This window comes from Delphinus delphis, chromosome 3 (assembly GCF_949987515.2).
Source record: "Delphinus delphis chromosome 3, mDelDel1.2, whole genome shotgun sequence".
Classification (NCBI taxonomy): Eukaryota; Metazoa; Chordata; class Mammalia; order Artiodactyla; family Delphinidae; genus Delphinus; species Delphinus delphis.
The window spans coordinates 130,202,189-130,217,339 of record NC_082685.1 but is presented as its reverse complement, the minus strand read 5'-3'; the positions used below and the strand labels follow the sequence as shown (position 1 = coordinate 130,217,339).

The following is a 15,151-nucleotide window of genomic DNA, read 5'->3' as shown; positions in this document are numbered from 1 at the left end:
AATGTGGAGTATGGGAAGTTGTTTTATGAATTAAAATGTTGGGTGTTCAGAGCCGTGTAGTGGGGGATAAAGCTAATAAGGCTGATATGAGGACATACTATGGAGGGGTGGGAGGTATTCATGGCATTTTTTTCTTTATTATGTAGTCCCTTCTTAATTTTAATTTTAAAAAGTGGAAAGACTGAGAGCGACTGAAGTACTAGAAAAATGAATAAGTAACAGAATAATTACAGGACAGCAGTGTAAAATTTTCAGTAGCAATGACTTTCACATAGGGGTATAATGTAAATAGCTATCAGGGTGAGGTTTCAATATATAGAAAATCAGAGTTGAATTTCTTGATTAAAGGTCACTAGTAAAATAACACCTAGTAGACAGTTGTATTTCACCAATAGTATATTTGTTTTTACTTTGGTGTAATTTAATGATTTTAAAAAGTTGCAGGTGTATTTTATCTTTATAAGTTCCTGTACTACTCTCTCCCTGTCCTTGGGAGTTCCCTTAACCCACAGATTCATTTAATTCCTAGTTATTGATGGCACACTTGATTTTGTATGTTGAAGAGTTTTAACTCTCTCTGAACTTTTTCAGATCCTGGCGAGTCTAATACAAGAGAGAATACATCCACAGTGGGTGGCTTTAGAGTTGGAAGGAGTTTTGGAAACAGAGGTAACCTGCTTATGATATCTTACAATCAAAACTTAAGTGACCCCAAGTTTTATAGTCTTTGAATTCTGTTTCCCTTTAATATACATAGAAAGTGTGTGCCTTTCCCAAGACTTTGTGGAGATCACAAGGGAGTGCTTTCACTTTCCTGGTCATAGTTTAGAGCAGCAGTTTATGCTGCTTTGGATGTGTCTGCTACTCTATTTCGCTTTTTTTTTTTCTCTTTAATAGCCATGCTACTTGCTGCAACATCTCTTCAAATTGATTTACCCCACAGGTGAACCCCAGTTCTTTTCTACTATACTCATGACTTGCTTTCCCTGCTCCCACAAGCAAGAGATCTATCTTATACTTCCAAAGGTGAATCTGAGTCGCCATCTTTACTTGAGCAAAGAACCAGTAGAAGCTTTGAAATTACATTTTTTTCCATAAAAACTTTAAAAACTGTAAAGTAGAACTTAGGTAAGAGTTTAAGATCAAGACCAGTAGTGTGTAGGTGGAAGACTTTCTCAAGCATTTTGGAGACCCAGCACTTGACTTTTCTGGGAGAGGTGTATGGAGGGGAAGGGGCAATTGTAGAGGGCAGTAGAACGTAATCCTTTTCTGAACCAACTTCAAAGATTGCAAATATTTAAATGAATAAAATAACTCAAAATTCAAGTTTTGTGATATATAGTCTTTTTGTAGGGATTATCTTTATTTTGACATTACATATCTGTTCAAGGAAAAAGTATCATCCAATCATATATTGAGGTCAAAGGGTACTTATTTTTTATATGCTAATTGGGTATTAAATTTCCAAGAGGTTTAATGCTGGAGGGTACATAGGTTTGTTGAACCTGAGATGTTAAATGACTTTATATGTAGACATTTTGCATATATATGTATTTTTAAATTTATTTTTTATTTATTTACTTTTGGCTGTGTTGGGTCTTCATTGCTGCGCAGGCTTTCTCTAGTTGCAGTGAGCGGGGATTACTCTATTGCGGAGCATGGGCTCTAGGCGTGCGGACTTCAGTAGTCGTGGCACGCGGGCTCAGGAATTGTGGTTCGCGGGCTCTAGAGCACCGGTTCAGTAGTGTGGCGCACAGGCTTAGTTGCTCCGTGGCATGTGGGATCTTCCCTGACCAGGGCTTGAACCCGTGTTCCCTGCATTGGCAGACGGATTCTTAACTACTGTGCCACCAGGGAAGTCCCTGCATATAAATTTAACATCTGTCAAACAGTAACTGATTGGTCTCTGTAGTACCAAAGCCATAATTTAATGTATTTTATTATTTAGGTTAGATACTAATTGATAGGCATTGCATATTGACATTAGTTTTTTGGTTTTTTTTTGCGACATGTGGGCCTCTCACTGTTGTGGCCCCTCCTGCTGCGGAGCACAGGCTCCAGACGCGCAGGCTCAGCGGCCATGGCTCACGGGCCCAGCCGCTCCGTGGCATGTGAGATGTTCCCGGACTGGGGCACGAACCCGTGTCCCCTGCATCAGCAGGAGGACTCTCAACCACTGCGCCACCAGGGAAGCCCTGACATTAGTTTTAACTTACATTATTCCCTGAGTATCTCTGCAGTAAAGATCATTTTATCAAGACTCAAATTTTTAAAATTTTATGAAATGTTTTGATGGATGCTTTTAAAATGAATTTTAGAGATATATCTATATGCTCCAGAGATGCATAAATCTGGAGATACAAGTTTTTATTAAATGAGAAATTTGAAAGCAGAGCTTGATGAAAGATTGTTTCTTTAAAATTTTATAAACAAAAAGAAGTTGGCAGAATTTCCTTGTTATTGAGAAGGGGAAAATTATTGAATATTGAATTATAATTTAGTTGTATTGTCCTCCAGCAGATGAAGAGATTACAAGTTAATTTATAAAGTTTAAAAAGTTTTTATATTTTGAATAGAAAGTACATAGTGGTTATAGTGATATATATACACACACACAGCCATGTACGTATAGAGGAATATGTGACATTTGAGGTAATATAAGATTGGCTGGTATTTTAATAAACTGACACAGGAAGAAGTTGTCATACAATGTGTATGAATTCTCATTCACTATTTATATATACAGTTGTATGTGGTTTATACTGTTTTAAAGGGGCATCAAGACTAGAAGTCCCTGTAAAGAGAGTGTTTCTTTGTTTCTATGTTTCTCTTTCTTTCTTTCTTCTACAAAGGTATAGGTAATTGTTGTTTTCAGAAATGTGCAAGTTTAATTTTATATTTTTTGTAGGTTTTTCAAATAACAAGTTTGAAGAAGGTGATAGCTCTGGTTTCTGGAGAGGTAAGTTCATTGTTTTTTGTAGTGACTTTAAGAATTTAGTGTCCAGAGTACATGCTAAAGAGAAACTAAGATTAATTATCTTAGTCTGTTCCAGTTCTATTTTATTTAAACCCATTTTATAAAGCAGCTATAGCCAGAGCCTTAACCAAGAGTTCAGCCATCCTAATTTGGCCTATTGTCACCTGCCTTAATTAATCTATAAAGTGCAACTTTTGAATGCTGTGCTTCCTTAAGAAAAAGAGGATAGTAGAAAGAGCAAGTCAAGAATCAGAATTTCAATAAAGATGTAAAAAAAAAAAAAGAATAGCTAAAACAATTTGTGAAGGAAGATTAAAATGGGAGGAATTAATCTACGCAATTTCAAGATTTTGCAGTAATGATGGAGGGTAGATACATAGATCAATGGAATGGAATAGAGAACCCAGAAATAGACTGACATAAATACATTTTACTTGTTTTTGACAGCAGTGCAAAAGCTATCAAGGAAGAATAGACTTTTCAAAAAATGGTACTGAAACAGTTGGACATCCCTCAACAAAAACAAACAAAAAATGAACCTTAACCTAAACTCCACACCTTACATAAAAATTAAGTCAAAGTGGATCATAATCTTAAATGTAAAAGCAGGACATTTTTAGAAAAAAAAATAGAAAATCTTTGGCATCTAGAACTAGGTGAATAATTCTTAGACTTGACACTGCAAGTATGATCAATAAAAGCAAAAACTGATAAATTGAATCTCATCAAAATGAGTTAAAAATGCTTCATAGAAGATCCTTTTAAGTGGATGAAAACTAAAATTACACAGTGGGAAAACATATGTGAAAATCCCATATGAGACAAATGACTTGTATCTATAATATACAAAGAACCCTCCAAACAACTTAAAAAAATCCAACTAGAAAATAGGCAGAAGACAGGAACAGACATTTCATGGAAGAGAATATACACATGGCAAAGAAGCACATGAAAAGATGCTCAACATCATTAGCCATTAGGGAAATGCAAATTAAGACCATAATGAGATATCAGAGAATAACTAAAATTAAAGTATAGTGACAACATCAAATGCTGGTGAGTACGTATAAAAATTATATCACATCACTGGTGGGAAAATAAAATGGTTTTAGCCACTCTGAAAAAAAAAAAACGAATCAGAATTCCAGTTTCATATATAAATATAGTTTGAGACATATAGGTCTTTACTCAGATTCATGAGACTGTGGATCACTGCTGAAATCAAAGACATTTCTGTCAAAGGTACTGACACTCTGGTTTGGAGGAATACAGAGAATGATGAGAATAGAGTAATGTTACCATAAGGTAGACTACAATAATTAACATTACTCTTCCAGGAGAGCCTGGTTGAGTAGATTTGGGTGAGGCCCTGGAACCTGTATTTAAAAAGCATCCCTGGTGACTCTGATGCCTCTTTTGTTTGGTAACCACTGATCTATGGAATCTTTATAACATAATACACTTTGGAGTTCCAAACTTTGTTTCATGTCCCTGCTCTGCTATCTGCTAGTTGAATAACATAGAGCGAGTTGCTTAATTTCTCGGAGCCACAATTTCCTCTTCTGTAGACTGGAGACCATTCATTTTGTAGCTTGTTAGGCACACTAAATGAGAATGTGTGTAAAAGCACGAAGCTTAGTCCCAGACACATTCATGGTAACCAGTAAATGTCATCTATCTTCATTAAATATTTGAAACTTGATCTTTTTTTTTTTTTTTTTTGAAACTTGATCTTAACTGTGATTCTCAAAATCAAAACCAAACCTAGACCTGATCACCTTAAAACCCTTTTGGAACATGGTGGGGTTTTAATATATCAGTTAAGACTGCTTCTCCAAACTACTCTGTCTCATTCTCCCTGCTTTTGTCTGCTTTTTCTCCTATCCTCTTTTAATGAAAACATATGTAACATACAACTAATATTTGAGAGAAGAAAAACATCACCATTTTTATCCTTTTCCATTTCTCCTTGTCCTAGTTTTCCAACTTTTAATTAGTATTCAAGATCATTTCTACTCACCAAAGACATTCCTTCCTCCCCAGTTGACTCTTTAGTGATGAGCCAGAGTGCTTTTGAGCACAAATTCCAATTTCTCACAGCACTTGAGAGAACTTCTCTCCTCCAAAATGGTCTACTTTCTTCCTTTGATCTATTTACTTCTTTTTTTTTTTTAACATCTTTATTGGAGTATAATTGCTTTACAATGGTGTGTTAGTTTCTGCTTTATAATAAAGTGAATCAGTTATACATATGTTCCCATATCTCTTCCCTCTTGTGTATCCCTCCCCCCCACCCTTCCTTTCCTTATTTACTTCTATTCTCAGTTTTAGTTCCCCTATACTAAAAAACTGTGTATATTCCTAAAAATTTCTTTCACTCTCACAGTTGTTGGCAAGCCCAGGAGCAGGTTTTGCTATCATTATAGAAGCTTTTTCTCTGCACACAGATGTATAGAGTGTTCTGTGGTTATTTTCTCTGCAATCTCATGTCCCATAGCTGGTATAGTATGGCGATAAGGAGCTCAGACACCTTGGATTTGAGACCCAGATGCTCCTCCTGTCAGTTGTATTATCTTAAAAAATTCTGCATTTCTTTTTCTTTGTTTATAATTTGAGGATAATACCCACCTCGTAAGGTTTTTGTGAGGACTTAAAAAGTTAAAACAGACTTCATTTAGAGCAGTGCCAGACAGATACTAAGTTCTATTTGTTGTTATTACTATTATTTTTATATAATTAATAGATTATAACTGATCTTGGAATCATCGTCTCATTTTTGTTTGCGCTTGGCTTTATTTTTTAAGCTACAGAAATAATTTTTTTAATTTTTAATTTTGAAATCATTTGACTCAAAAGAAGTTTCGAAAATAGTACAGAGGGTTTCCTCCACCCTTCTTCTTCTAATGTAATTGTACCCTTCACCCAACTGCTAATGTCATCAGCCTATTTTAATTCCCAGTGTGGTAAAAATAGCTTTGGGCTTGTTTTAGAACAGTTGGCCAAAGATTATATGAGACCTTTTTCTCCATGTCAGGCCCCAGATTAATTCATAGTTTTTTTTTTCTGTAAGGCAATAAATATTAGCTAACGTCATCATTATTCCAGAATTATTATTCTAAGTATCTTTCCAAAATTCTTTCTTTACTGTTCAGCACGCTTGTCATATTATATCTTGCTTCTAAGAAAGTTGTCTTGATGTTAGATGGCTCTTCAGGAATATTTGTCAGTTGTTGATGTCAGCTCAAATAGGAGCCTGCAACAAGAGCTCTGGGCCATTGTTTATTACAAAACAATATTAATTGAGTAGATTAGTACTTTTGCGCAGAAACTTATCTGATAGCTTCTAATCTGTTCAGCCATTTGTGTCATCACTGGGACCTAAAGTTCTCAGGTGCTAAACGTTAGTGATATGTACAAAGATCCCTTGAAACCATCTCGGTATTTCCCAAACATGGCTTTATTGGAATCTTCTAGAAAGCTTAAAGTTATTACTAAAAGTTGTAATTTTTTAATTTAGAAAAATCATCCATTCCTTGCTGTCACTCTACACGTTCAAAATAAACATCTCTGGGGGTGGGCTCTTTCCAACTTACTAATAATTTTTAGACAGCCTTCAGTGTAGTGATCCTCATACCACTATTTAGAAACCCTGGTAATGTTACTTGATAATGTCACTAAAAACAGAAAACCAGGATATCCCCCAATTTCTCCATTAAGATGAATGGGAGAAAGTTTGCATATATTAAAAAAACACTGACATCTCAGATTTATTAAGAAAGGCAAGTTACAGAAATGATGACGTTATAAGAAGAACAGTCATGCATTTCTGAGATCCCCACTACTTAATGGTTAGATATTTCTGAAACTGTTTCTACTTAAACTGATATTTATGAAATTCTTATTTTTTGGCTGTGCTCAGAATTTGACAAATTATATGCTTAACATTTAATATTTAGATATATTAGGTGATTTCTATAGGGAATTGACTGAATAATGTCTTTGTATTTCTGTGGTTACAATTATTTTAAAAATTAAAATGTTCATATTTTAACTTATAAAGATTTTTATTTTTTCTTACTAATTTCTCTTGTGACAGTGCTATTCTTTAGATGCTACATTAATGTAAATACTAAAGTAATTATTTAGATGCTATTCACATGTTAAATTTTTATTCAAGAGTCTAATAATGACCGTGAAGATAATCAAACACGGAACAGAGGGTTTTCCAAGAGAGGCGGTAAGGACCATGTTTTGGAACAATTTGTACTTAAGACAGAGATACGAAACTGAAAACTACATTCCTTTTTATGGCTGAATACTACTATTCCATTGTATGTGTACTTTTTTTTTTGTTTTTGCGGTACGCGGGCCTCTCACTGTTGTGGCCTCTCCTGTACTTTTTAAAATCCATTCATCTGTTGATGTACACTTGGGTTTCTTACTACTTTTGGCTGTTTTGAGTAATGCTTATGTGAACATTAATATACAGTTATCTGTTTGAGTCGCTGTTTTTGCATTTTTGGGGTATATGTCTAGAAGTGGAATTGCCAGGGAATGGGACTGTGGTAAGTTAAAATATGCCACAAAATCACTGCTCTTACCAAGAATCAGCCTTTTTTTTTTTTAACATCTTTATTGGAGTATAATTGCTTTACAGTGGTGTGTTAGTTTCTGTTTTATACAAAGTGAATCAGTTATACATATACATATACATATGTTCCCATATCTCTTCCCTCTTAGATCTCCCTCCCTCCCACCATCCCTATTGCACCCCTCTAGGTGGTCACAAAGCACCGAGCTGATCTCCCTGTGCTATACGGCTGCTTCCCACTAGCTATCTATTTTACGTTTGGTAGTGTATATATGTCCATGCCACTCTCTCACTTTGTCACAGCTTCCCCTTCCCCCTTCCCATATCCTCAAGTCCATTCTCTAGTAGGTCTGTGTCTTTCTTCCCGTCTTACCCCTAGTTTCTTCATGACCTTTTTATTTTTTCTTAGATTCCATATATATGTGTTAGCATACGGTATTTGTTTTTCTCTTTCTGACTTACTTCACTCTGTATGACAGACTCTAGGTCCATCCACGTCACTACAAATATCTCAATTTTGTTTCTTTTTATGGCTGAGTAATATTCCATTGTATATGTGTGCCACATCTTATTTTTTTGTTTATTTTTTCTTTTTTTTTTTTTTGCGGTACGCAGGCCTCTCACTGTTGTGGCCTCTCCCGTTGCGGAGCACAGGCTCCGGACCCGCAGGCTCAGCGGCCATGGCTCATGGGCCCAGCTGCTCGCGGCATGTGGGATCTTCCTGGACCGGGGCACGAACCCGTGTCCCCTGTATCGGCAGGCGGACTTTCAACCACTGTGCCATCAGGGAAGCCCTGTGCCACATCTTTTTTATCCATTCATCCAATGATGGACACTTAGGTTGCTTCCATGTCCTGGCTATTGTAAATAGAGCTGCAGTGAACATTTTGGTACATGACTCTTTTTGAATTACCGTTTTCTCAGGGTATATGCCCGGTAGTGGGATTGCCGGGTTGTATGGTAGTTCTATTTTTAGTTTTTTAAGGAACCTCCATACTGTTCTCCATAGTGGCTGTATCAATTTACATTCCCACCAACAGTGCAAGAGGGTTCCCTTTTCTCCACACCCTCTCCTGCATTCATTGTTTGTAGATTTTTTGATGATGGCCATTCTGACCGGTGTGAGATGATATCTCATTGTAGTTTTGATTTGCATTTCTCTAATGATTAATGATGTTGAGCATTCTTTCATGTGTTTGTTAGCAATCTGTATATCTTCTTTGGAGAAATGTCTATTTAGGTCTTCTGCCCATTTTTGGATTGGGTTTGTTTTCTTGTTATTGAGCTGCATGAGCTGCTTGTAAATCTTGAAGATTAATCCTTTGTCAGTTGCTTCATTTGCAAATATTTTCTCCCATTCTGAGGGTTGTCTTTTGGTCTTCTTTATGGTTTCCTTTGCTGTGCAAAAGCTTTCAAGTTTCATTAGGTCCCATTTGTTTATTTTTGTTTTTATTTCCACTGTAGGAGGTGGGTCAAAAAGGATCTTGCTGTGATTTATGTCATAGAGTGTTCTGCCTATGTTTTCCTCTAACAGTTTGATAGTGCCTGGCCTTAATTTAGGTCTTTAATCCATTTTGAGTTTATTTTTGTGTATGGTGTTAAAGTGTTCTAATTTCATTCTTTTACATGTAGCTGTCCAGTTTTCCCAGCACCACTTACTGAAGAGGCTGTCTTATCCACTGTGTATTCTTGCCTCCTTTATCAAAGATAAGGTGACCATATGTACGTGGGTTTATCTCTGGGCTTTCTATCCTGTTCCATTGATCTATATTTCTGTTTTTGTGCCAGTATTGTACTGTCTTGATTACTGTAGCTTTGTAGTATAGTCTGAAGTCAGGGAGCCTGATTCCTCCAGCTCCATTTTTCGTTCTCAAGATTGCTTTGGCTCTTTAGGGTCTTTTGTGTTTCCATACAAATTGTGAAATTTTTTGTTCTAGTTCTGTGAAAAATGCCAGTGGTAGTTTGATAGGGATTGCATTGAATCTGTAGATTGCTTTGGGTAGTAGAGTCATTTTCACAATGTTGATTCTTCCCATCCAAGAACATGGTATATCTCTCCATCTATTTGTATCATCTTCAATTTCTTTCATCCGTGTCTTATAATTTTCTGCATACAGGTCTTTTGTCTCCGTAGGTAGGTTTATTCCTAGATATTTTATTCTTTTTGTTGCAGTGGTAAATGGGAGTGTTTTCTTAACTTCATTTTCAGATTTTTCATCATTAGTGTATAGGAATGCCAGAGATTTCTGTGCATTAATTTTGTATCCTGCTACTTTACCAAATTCATTGATTAGCTCTAGTAGTTGTCTGGTAGCATCTTTAGGATTCTCTACGTGTAGTATCATGTCATCTGCAAACAGTGACAGCTTTACTTCTTCTTTTCTGATTTGGATTCCTTTTATTTCCTTTTCTTCTCTGATTTCTGTGGCTAAAACTTCCAAAACGATGTTGAGTAATAGTGGTGAGAGTGGGCAACCTTTTCTTGTTCCTGATCTTAGTGGAAATGGTTTCAGTTTTTCACCACTGAGAATGATGTTGGCTGTGGGTTTCTCGTATATGGCCTTTATCATGTTGAGGAAAGTTCCCTCTATGCCTACTTTCTGGAGGGTTTTTATCACAAATGGGTGTTGAATTTTGTCGAAAGCTTTCTCTGCATCTATTGAGAGGATCCTATGGTTTTTCTCCTTCAGTTTGTTAATATGGTGTATCACGTTGATTGATTTGAGTATATTGAAGAATCCTTGCATTCCTGGAATAAACCCCACTTGATCATGGTGCATGATCCTTTTAATGTGCTGTTGGATTCTTTTTGCTAGTATTTTGTTGAGGATTTTTGCATCTATGTTCATCAGTTATATTGGCCTGTAGTTTTCTTTCTTTGTTACATCTTTGTCTGGTTTTGGTATCAGGGTGATGGTGGCCTTGTAGAATGAGTTTGGGAGTATTCCTCCCTCTGCTATATTTTGGAAAGTTTAAGAAGGATAGGTGTTAGGTCTTCTCTAAATGTTTGATAGAACTCACCTGTGAAGCCATCTGGTCTTGGGCTTTTGTTTGCTGGAAGATTTTTCTTTTTCTTTTTTTGCTGTACGTGGGCCTTTCACTGTTGTGGCCTCTCCTGTTGCGGAGCACAGGTTCCAGACACGCAGGCCCAGCGGCCATGGCTCATGGGTACCAGCCGCTCCGCGGCATGTGGGATCTTCCCGGACCAGGGCACGAACCCGTGTCCCCTGCATCGGCAGGTGGACTCTCACCCACTTCGACACCAGGGGAGCCCTGCTGGAAGATTTTTAATCACAGTTTTAATTTCAGTGCTTGTGATTGGTCTGTTCATATTTTCTATTACTTCCTGGTTCAGTCTCGGTAGATTGTGCATTTCCAAGAATTTGTCCATTTCTTCCAGGTTGTCCATTTTATTGGCATACAGTTGCTTGTAGTAATCTCTCATGACCCTTTGTATTTCTGCAGTGTCAGTTGTTACTTCTTTTTCATTTGTAATTCTATTGATTTGAGTCTTCACCCTTTTTTTCTTGATGAGTCTGGATAATGTTTTATCAATTTTGTTTATCTTCTCAAAGAACCAGCTTTTAGTTTTATTGATCTTTGCTCTCGTTTCCTTCATATCTTTTTCATTTATTTCTGATCTGATCTTTATGATTTCTTTCCTTTTGCTAACTTTGGGTTTTTTTTGTTCTTCTTTCTCTAATTGCTTTAGGTGCAAGGTTAGGTTGTTTATTCGAGATGCTTCCTGTTTCTTAAGGTAGGATTGTATTGCTATAAACTTCCCTCTTAGAACTGCTTTTGCTGCCTCCCATAGGTTTTGGGTCGTCGTGTCTCCATTGTCATTTGTTTCTAGGTGTTTTTTGATTTCTTCTGTGATCACTTCGTTATTAAGTAGTGTATTGTTTAGCCTCCACGTGTTTGTATTTTTTACACATCTTTTCCTGTAATTGATATCTAGTCTCATAGCCTTGTGGTCAAAATCACTGCTCTTACCAAGAATCTGCCTTTTTTTAAAAAAAAGAAATGTTCCTTGGGTTGATGCAAGTCCTTGTTGAATTTTCAGTTTGGAAAATGTTAATTCTAACAGTTTTTTCAATTTTTTTTCTTCTTTGGAGTAGCAGCATTTGGAGTCCCTTACTTTGCCATTTTCATTGATATCAGTGATACATACCATTTAATAATTTTCATTTTGTTTGCTGGTGTATAGAAATACAATTAACTTTTGTATATTGAAGGTTCAGTAACCTCACTAAACTTATGGTAAGTACTTTTTCTTCCCATGGATTGTGGAAATACCCTGTTAATGGTGCAGTTGTGGCAACTTTTAGTGTTTTACAACTGTCATTTTTTCCTTTTAGTCATTTTTAGTTTTTACTCCCAAAGCAAGTAGCAGGTTTTTAAAATACTGTAGTATATCTATTTATACTAATGAAGTTGAACATTTATAGGTCACATACAGCGTTTCTTTTTAGTAACTATCTGTTAATGGCTTAAAATATTAAAGTCATTGAATTATGCAAGACTTGAATTAACTTGGCCACCATGTCCCCAGTATTTCTTTCTTGTTGTTTTGTGTTGTTTTTGCGTGTATGTTTTAATATTATAGGCTGTCAAGATGGAAATGATTCAGAAGCTTCAGGGTCATCCAGAAGAGGTGGAAGAGGTAGTTTCTGAGGTTGCTGTGGAGGGTTTGTTCTAGGAAGTCCAAGTTAGTGGTGGATTGCAAATAGTGTGTTCATTTATTACGAAAGAAATGATAAAAAATAATACTTATCATATAAGGTTGTTATGATGATTATATGAGAATAGTTAAGCATAGTGGTTGGTACATAATCACTTATATTGTATAAAATATTATTTTTTAGACACATGTAATTCCTTACAGTTAAGTGGGAATATATGAATCTTTTTAGCAGTGTGTGTGACTCATTTCTTTAATATTACATACTGTGAAGCATTTTAGAGCTTTGATAAAGATGGCTGACCTTACAAATAGGTGGCCTTCTCTATGGCTCTGTGTCCCATTATACCTCTTTTATACCAATGTGGCTTTCTACCTAAATTCTACCAGTCATCATTCCTTGGTGCTAAGGTATTGTTTTCTGAAGTCACTGTTGGAATGCATTTGTCACTTAACAGAGGAGGACAGAATAGTGGAAGCTAAAAACATAAATTGTAATAATGATATAATAGATGTATAGTGGATTAGTGAATTGTCACTTTAAAAAAAGTGAAGGGATCTGGAGGGTTGCTGTTCAGGACTGATAAAGTTTGATTTGGGAACTGTGGGTGCAAGGGGTGCTTTTCCGGAGAATAAGCAGTGAGATTATGTAATGTGAAATTTCTGGGGGCAGTAACCATGCTGTTTTTCAGAGGTAATTTAACTTTTGCTTATATCATATTTTGGTGTAGTATTGACCCTAACTACTTTTATAAAATAATTTTAATAAAATAAAAATTTTAAGGAAGTAATTTGTAATTGAAGGAAATAATTTGTGGAGAAATTCTTTTGTGTGCTTCCTAGAAAAATACTGTAATTCCTGTTAAATTTAGATTATTTTATTCTGCATCTTTTTAACTTATGGCACCATAAGTTGATTTTTTTTCTTTGCTGCATGATTTAAAAGCTTCTTAAAAGTAACATAATCTAAATTTATTATCTGTAAATCTAGATAGCAAATATGAACAAGATGAGGGGACCCAGTGCACTGGTGGCATTTTTGGCTCTAGAAGATCAGCATTAACTGGTGTAGGTGAGAAATAGAATTTATTACTGAATATTAATCATTCACATTTGCTTTTATCTCTAGGATTAATAAACCTAATATATATGTTTAAGTGTACTAGATTGGCTCATGATTTTCTCTGCTTTTTAAATTTGTAGGCAAAAATACATGGACAGTTTTGCCTCCCTTACAAAGTTTGTGCTCTGTGAATTATTTCTTCTTTCTTATCTACCAGTTAATTTGAGTTATAAATTATACTTTTAATTGGAGGAAGGAAAATGAAGTTTGCTTTGATTTCAAAGAAAGGATTCTGAGTTAGGGGATTTGAGGAGAAAGTGAAAAAAAGGAACATAATTATTGACGAAAAATGTTGAAATGTGGATAAATAAACTGTGGTACTAAAAAGAAATGAGCTATTAAGGTATGAAAAGACATAGAGGAACCTTAAATATGTATTCCTGAGTGAAAGAAGCCAATCTGAAAAGGCTACATACTGTATGATTCCAGCTATATGAAATTCAGGAAAAGGCAAAACTATAAGAAGAAGGGTGAAAAAAATAGGTGGTTGCTAGGGGTTGGGGGAAGGGATGAATAGGCAGAGCACTGAGGATTTTTAGGGCAGTGAAGTTACTTTGTATGATACTGTAATGGTGGAGACATGCCATTATACATTTGTCCAAACATAAAGAATGTATAATACCAGGAGTGAACTGTAATGTAAATGATGGACTTTGGGTGATTATGATGTGTCAGTGTAGGTTCATCAATTGTAACAAATTACCTCTTTGGTGGAGGATGTTGATAATGGGGGGAGGCCATGCAGGTGTGGGGATAGGAGGTATATGGGACATCTCTGTACTTTCTGCTTAATTTTTCTGTGAACCTAAAACTGCCCTAAAAAAAATGAAGTCTTTAAACAAAATGTTCAAATGAGAAAAAGGTTTAAGTATAGAATTAAGAGATGGGTGGATTAAGGGACTAGAATCCTGAGTAATTACTCAGTATTTGAAAAGAAATAGCTATATGGTTTATGTGCTTGAGGAGGAGCTGTGATTTCTCTAAATCTTCTGTAAAACAATGCCTTACAGGTAAGGGTGACACTTATCAAAGCAGAAGTGGTAGTGGAAGTGGACGAGGTGAGTTCTTATCTGGTTTACCTGTAAGTGGTTAAAATTACTGTAATCGAAGCTTAATTTTTGAAGTTAAAGGTAACTGTTGCTGCTTTTATACACTTTGTGGAGTATGCAGTATGCATTTGCACAGCCAGTTTTGGGGAGTTGTTTACTACTACTCTTTAATCCAACAATTCTGTTATAGGAATTACATACTGTAGGTGTATTTGCTCAGTACATGTAAAAGTGTGTTCACTGCAGCTTCATTTATAATAAGTAAAAACTGAAAACCACCTAAAAACTCATCAGTCTGTTTAATAAATGATATAACCATAAAATGGGAGATACCATGCAGATGTTAAAGATTGAGATGTAATCTATATGTATAAATTCTTACTAAAATAATGTTTTTTCTTATGAGATAGTTATTTGGCTTGGCATAGGGGATAAAGAAAGTTCAGTATAGATGATTTTATACTATGAAAAAATTTTTCAGAGTTAAAAATATTTAAATGTCATATAAAAGTTGAAATGTTTTCCAGACTAGTAAAACCATAAAGCTTGTTTGATGTCTCTGAAAAATTCTTAGTGATCATTATTAGTCCCCACTTCCTTCCTTTGGATTCTTGGATTCTTCACTATAGAAAAAGATTATTAATGGCTAAACCGTATCTTCTACAAATGCTCAGATGTTGTTTGAAAAAGGATTTCAAGACCTATGGACATACAGGACAAGAAAATTAGC

At 35.5% G+C, this 15,151-nt stretch overlaps 1 protein-coding gene across 1 annotated transcript in view; it reads left to right on the top strand.

Annotated features, from left to right (window-relative positions):
• DDX4 (DEAD-box helicase 4) overlaps positions 1-15,151 on the top strand; it is a 66,773-nt gene that overhangs the window by 27,998 nt on the left and 23,624 nt on the right. Inside the window, exons 4-8 of the mRNA XM_060007037.1 lie at positions 592-669; positions 2,909-2,959; positions 7,155-7,214; positions 13,241-13,321; positions 14,383-14,430. Coding sequence (XP_059863020.1) covers positions 592-669; positions 2,909-2,959; positions 7,155-7,214; positions 13,241-13,321; positions 14,383-14,430 — 318 coding nt within the window. The remainder of the gene's footprint in view (positions 1-591; positions 670-2,908; positions 2,960-7,154; positions 7,215-13,240; positions 13,322-14,382; positions 14,431-15,151) is intronic.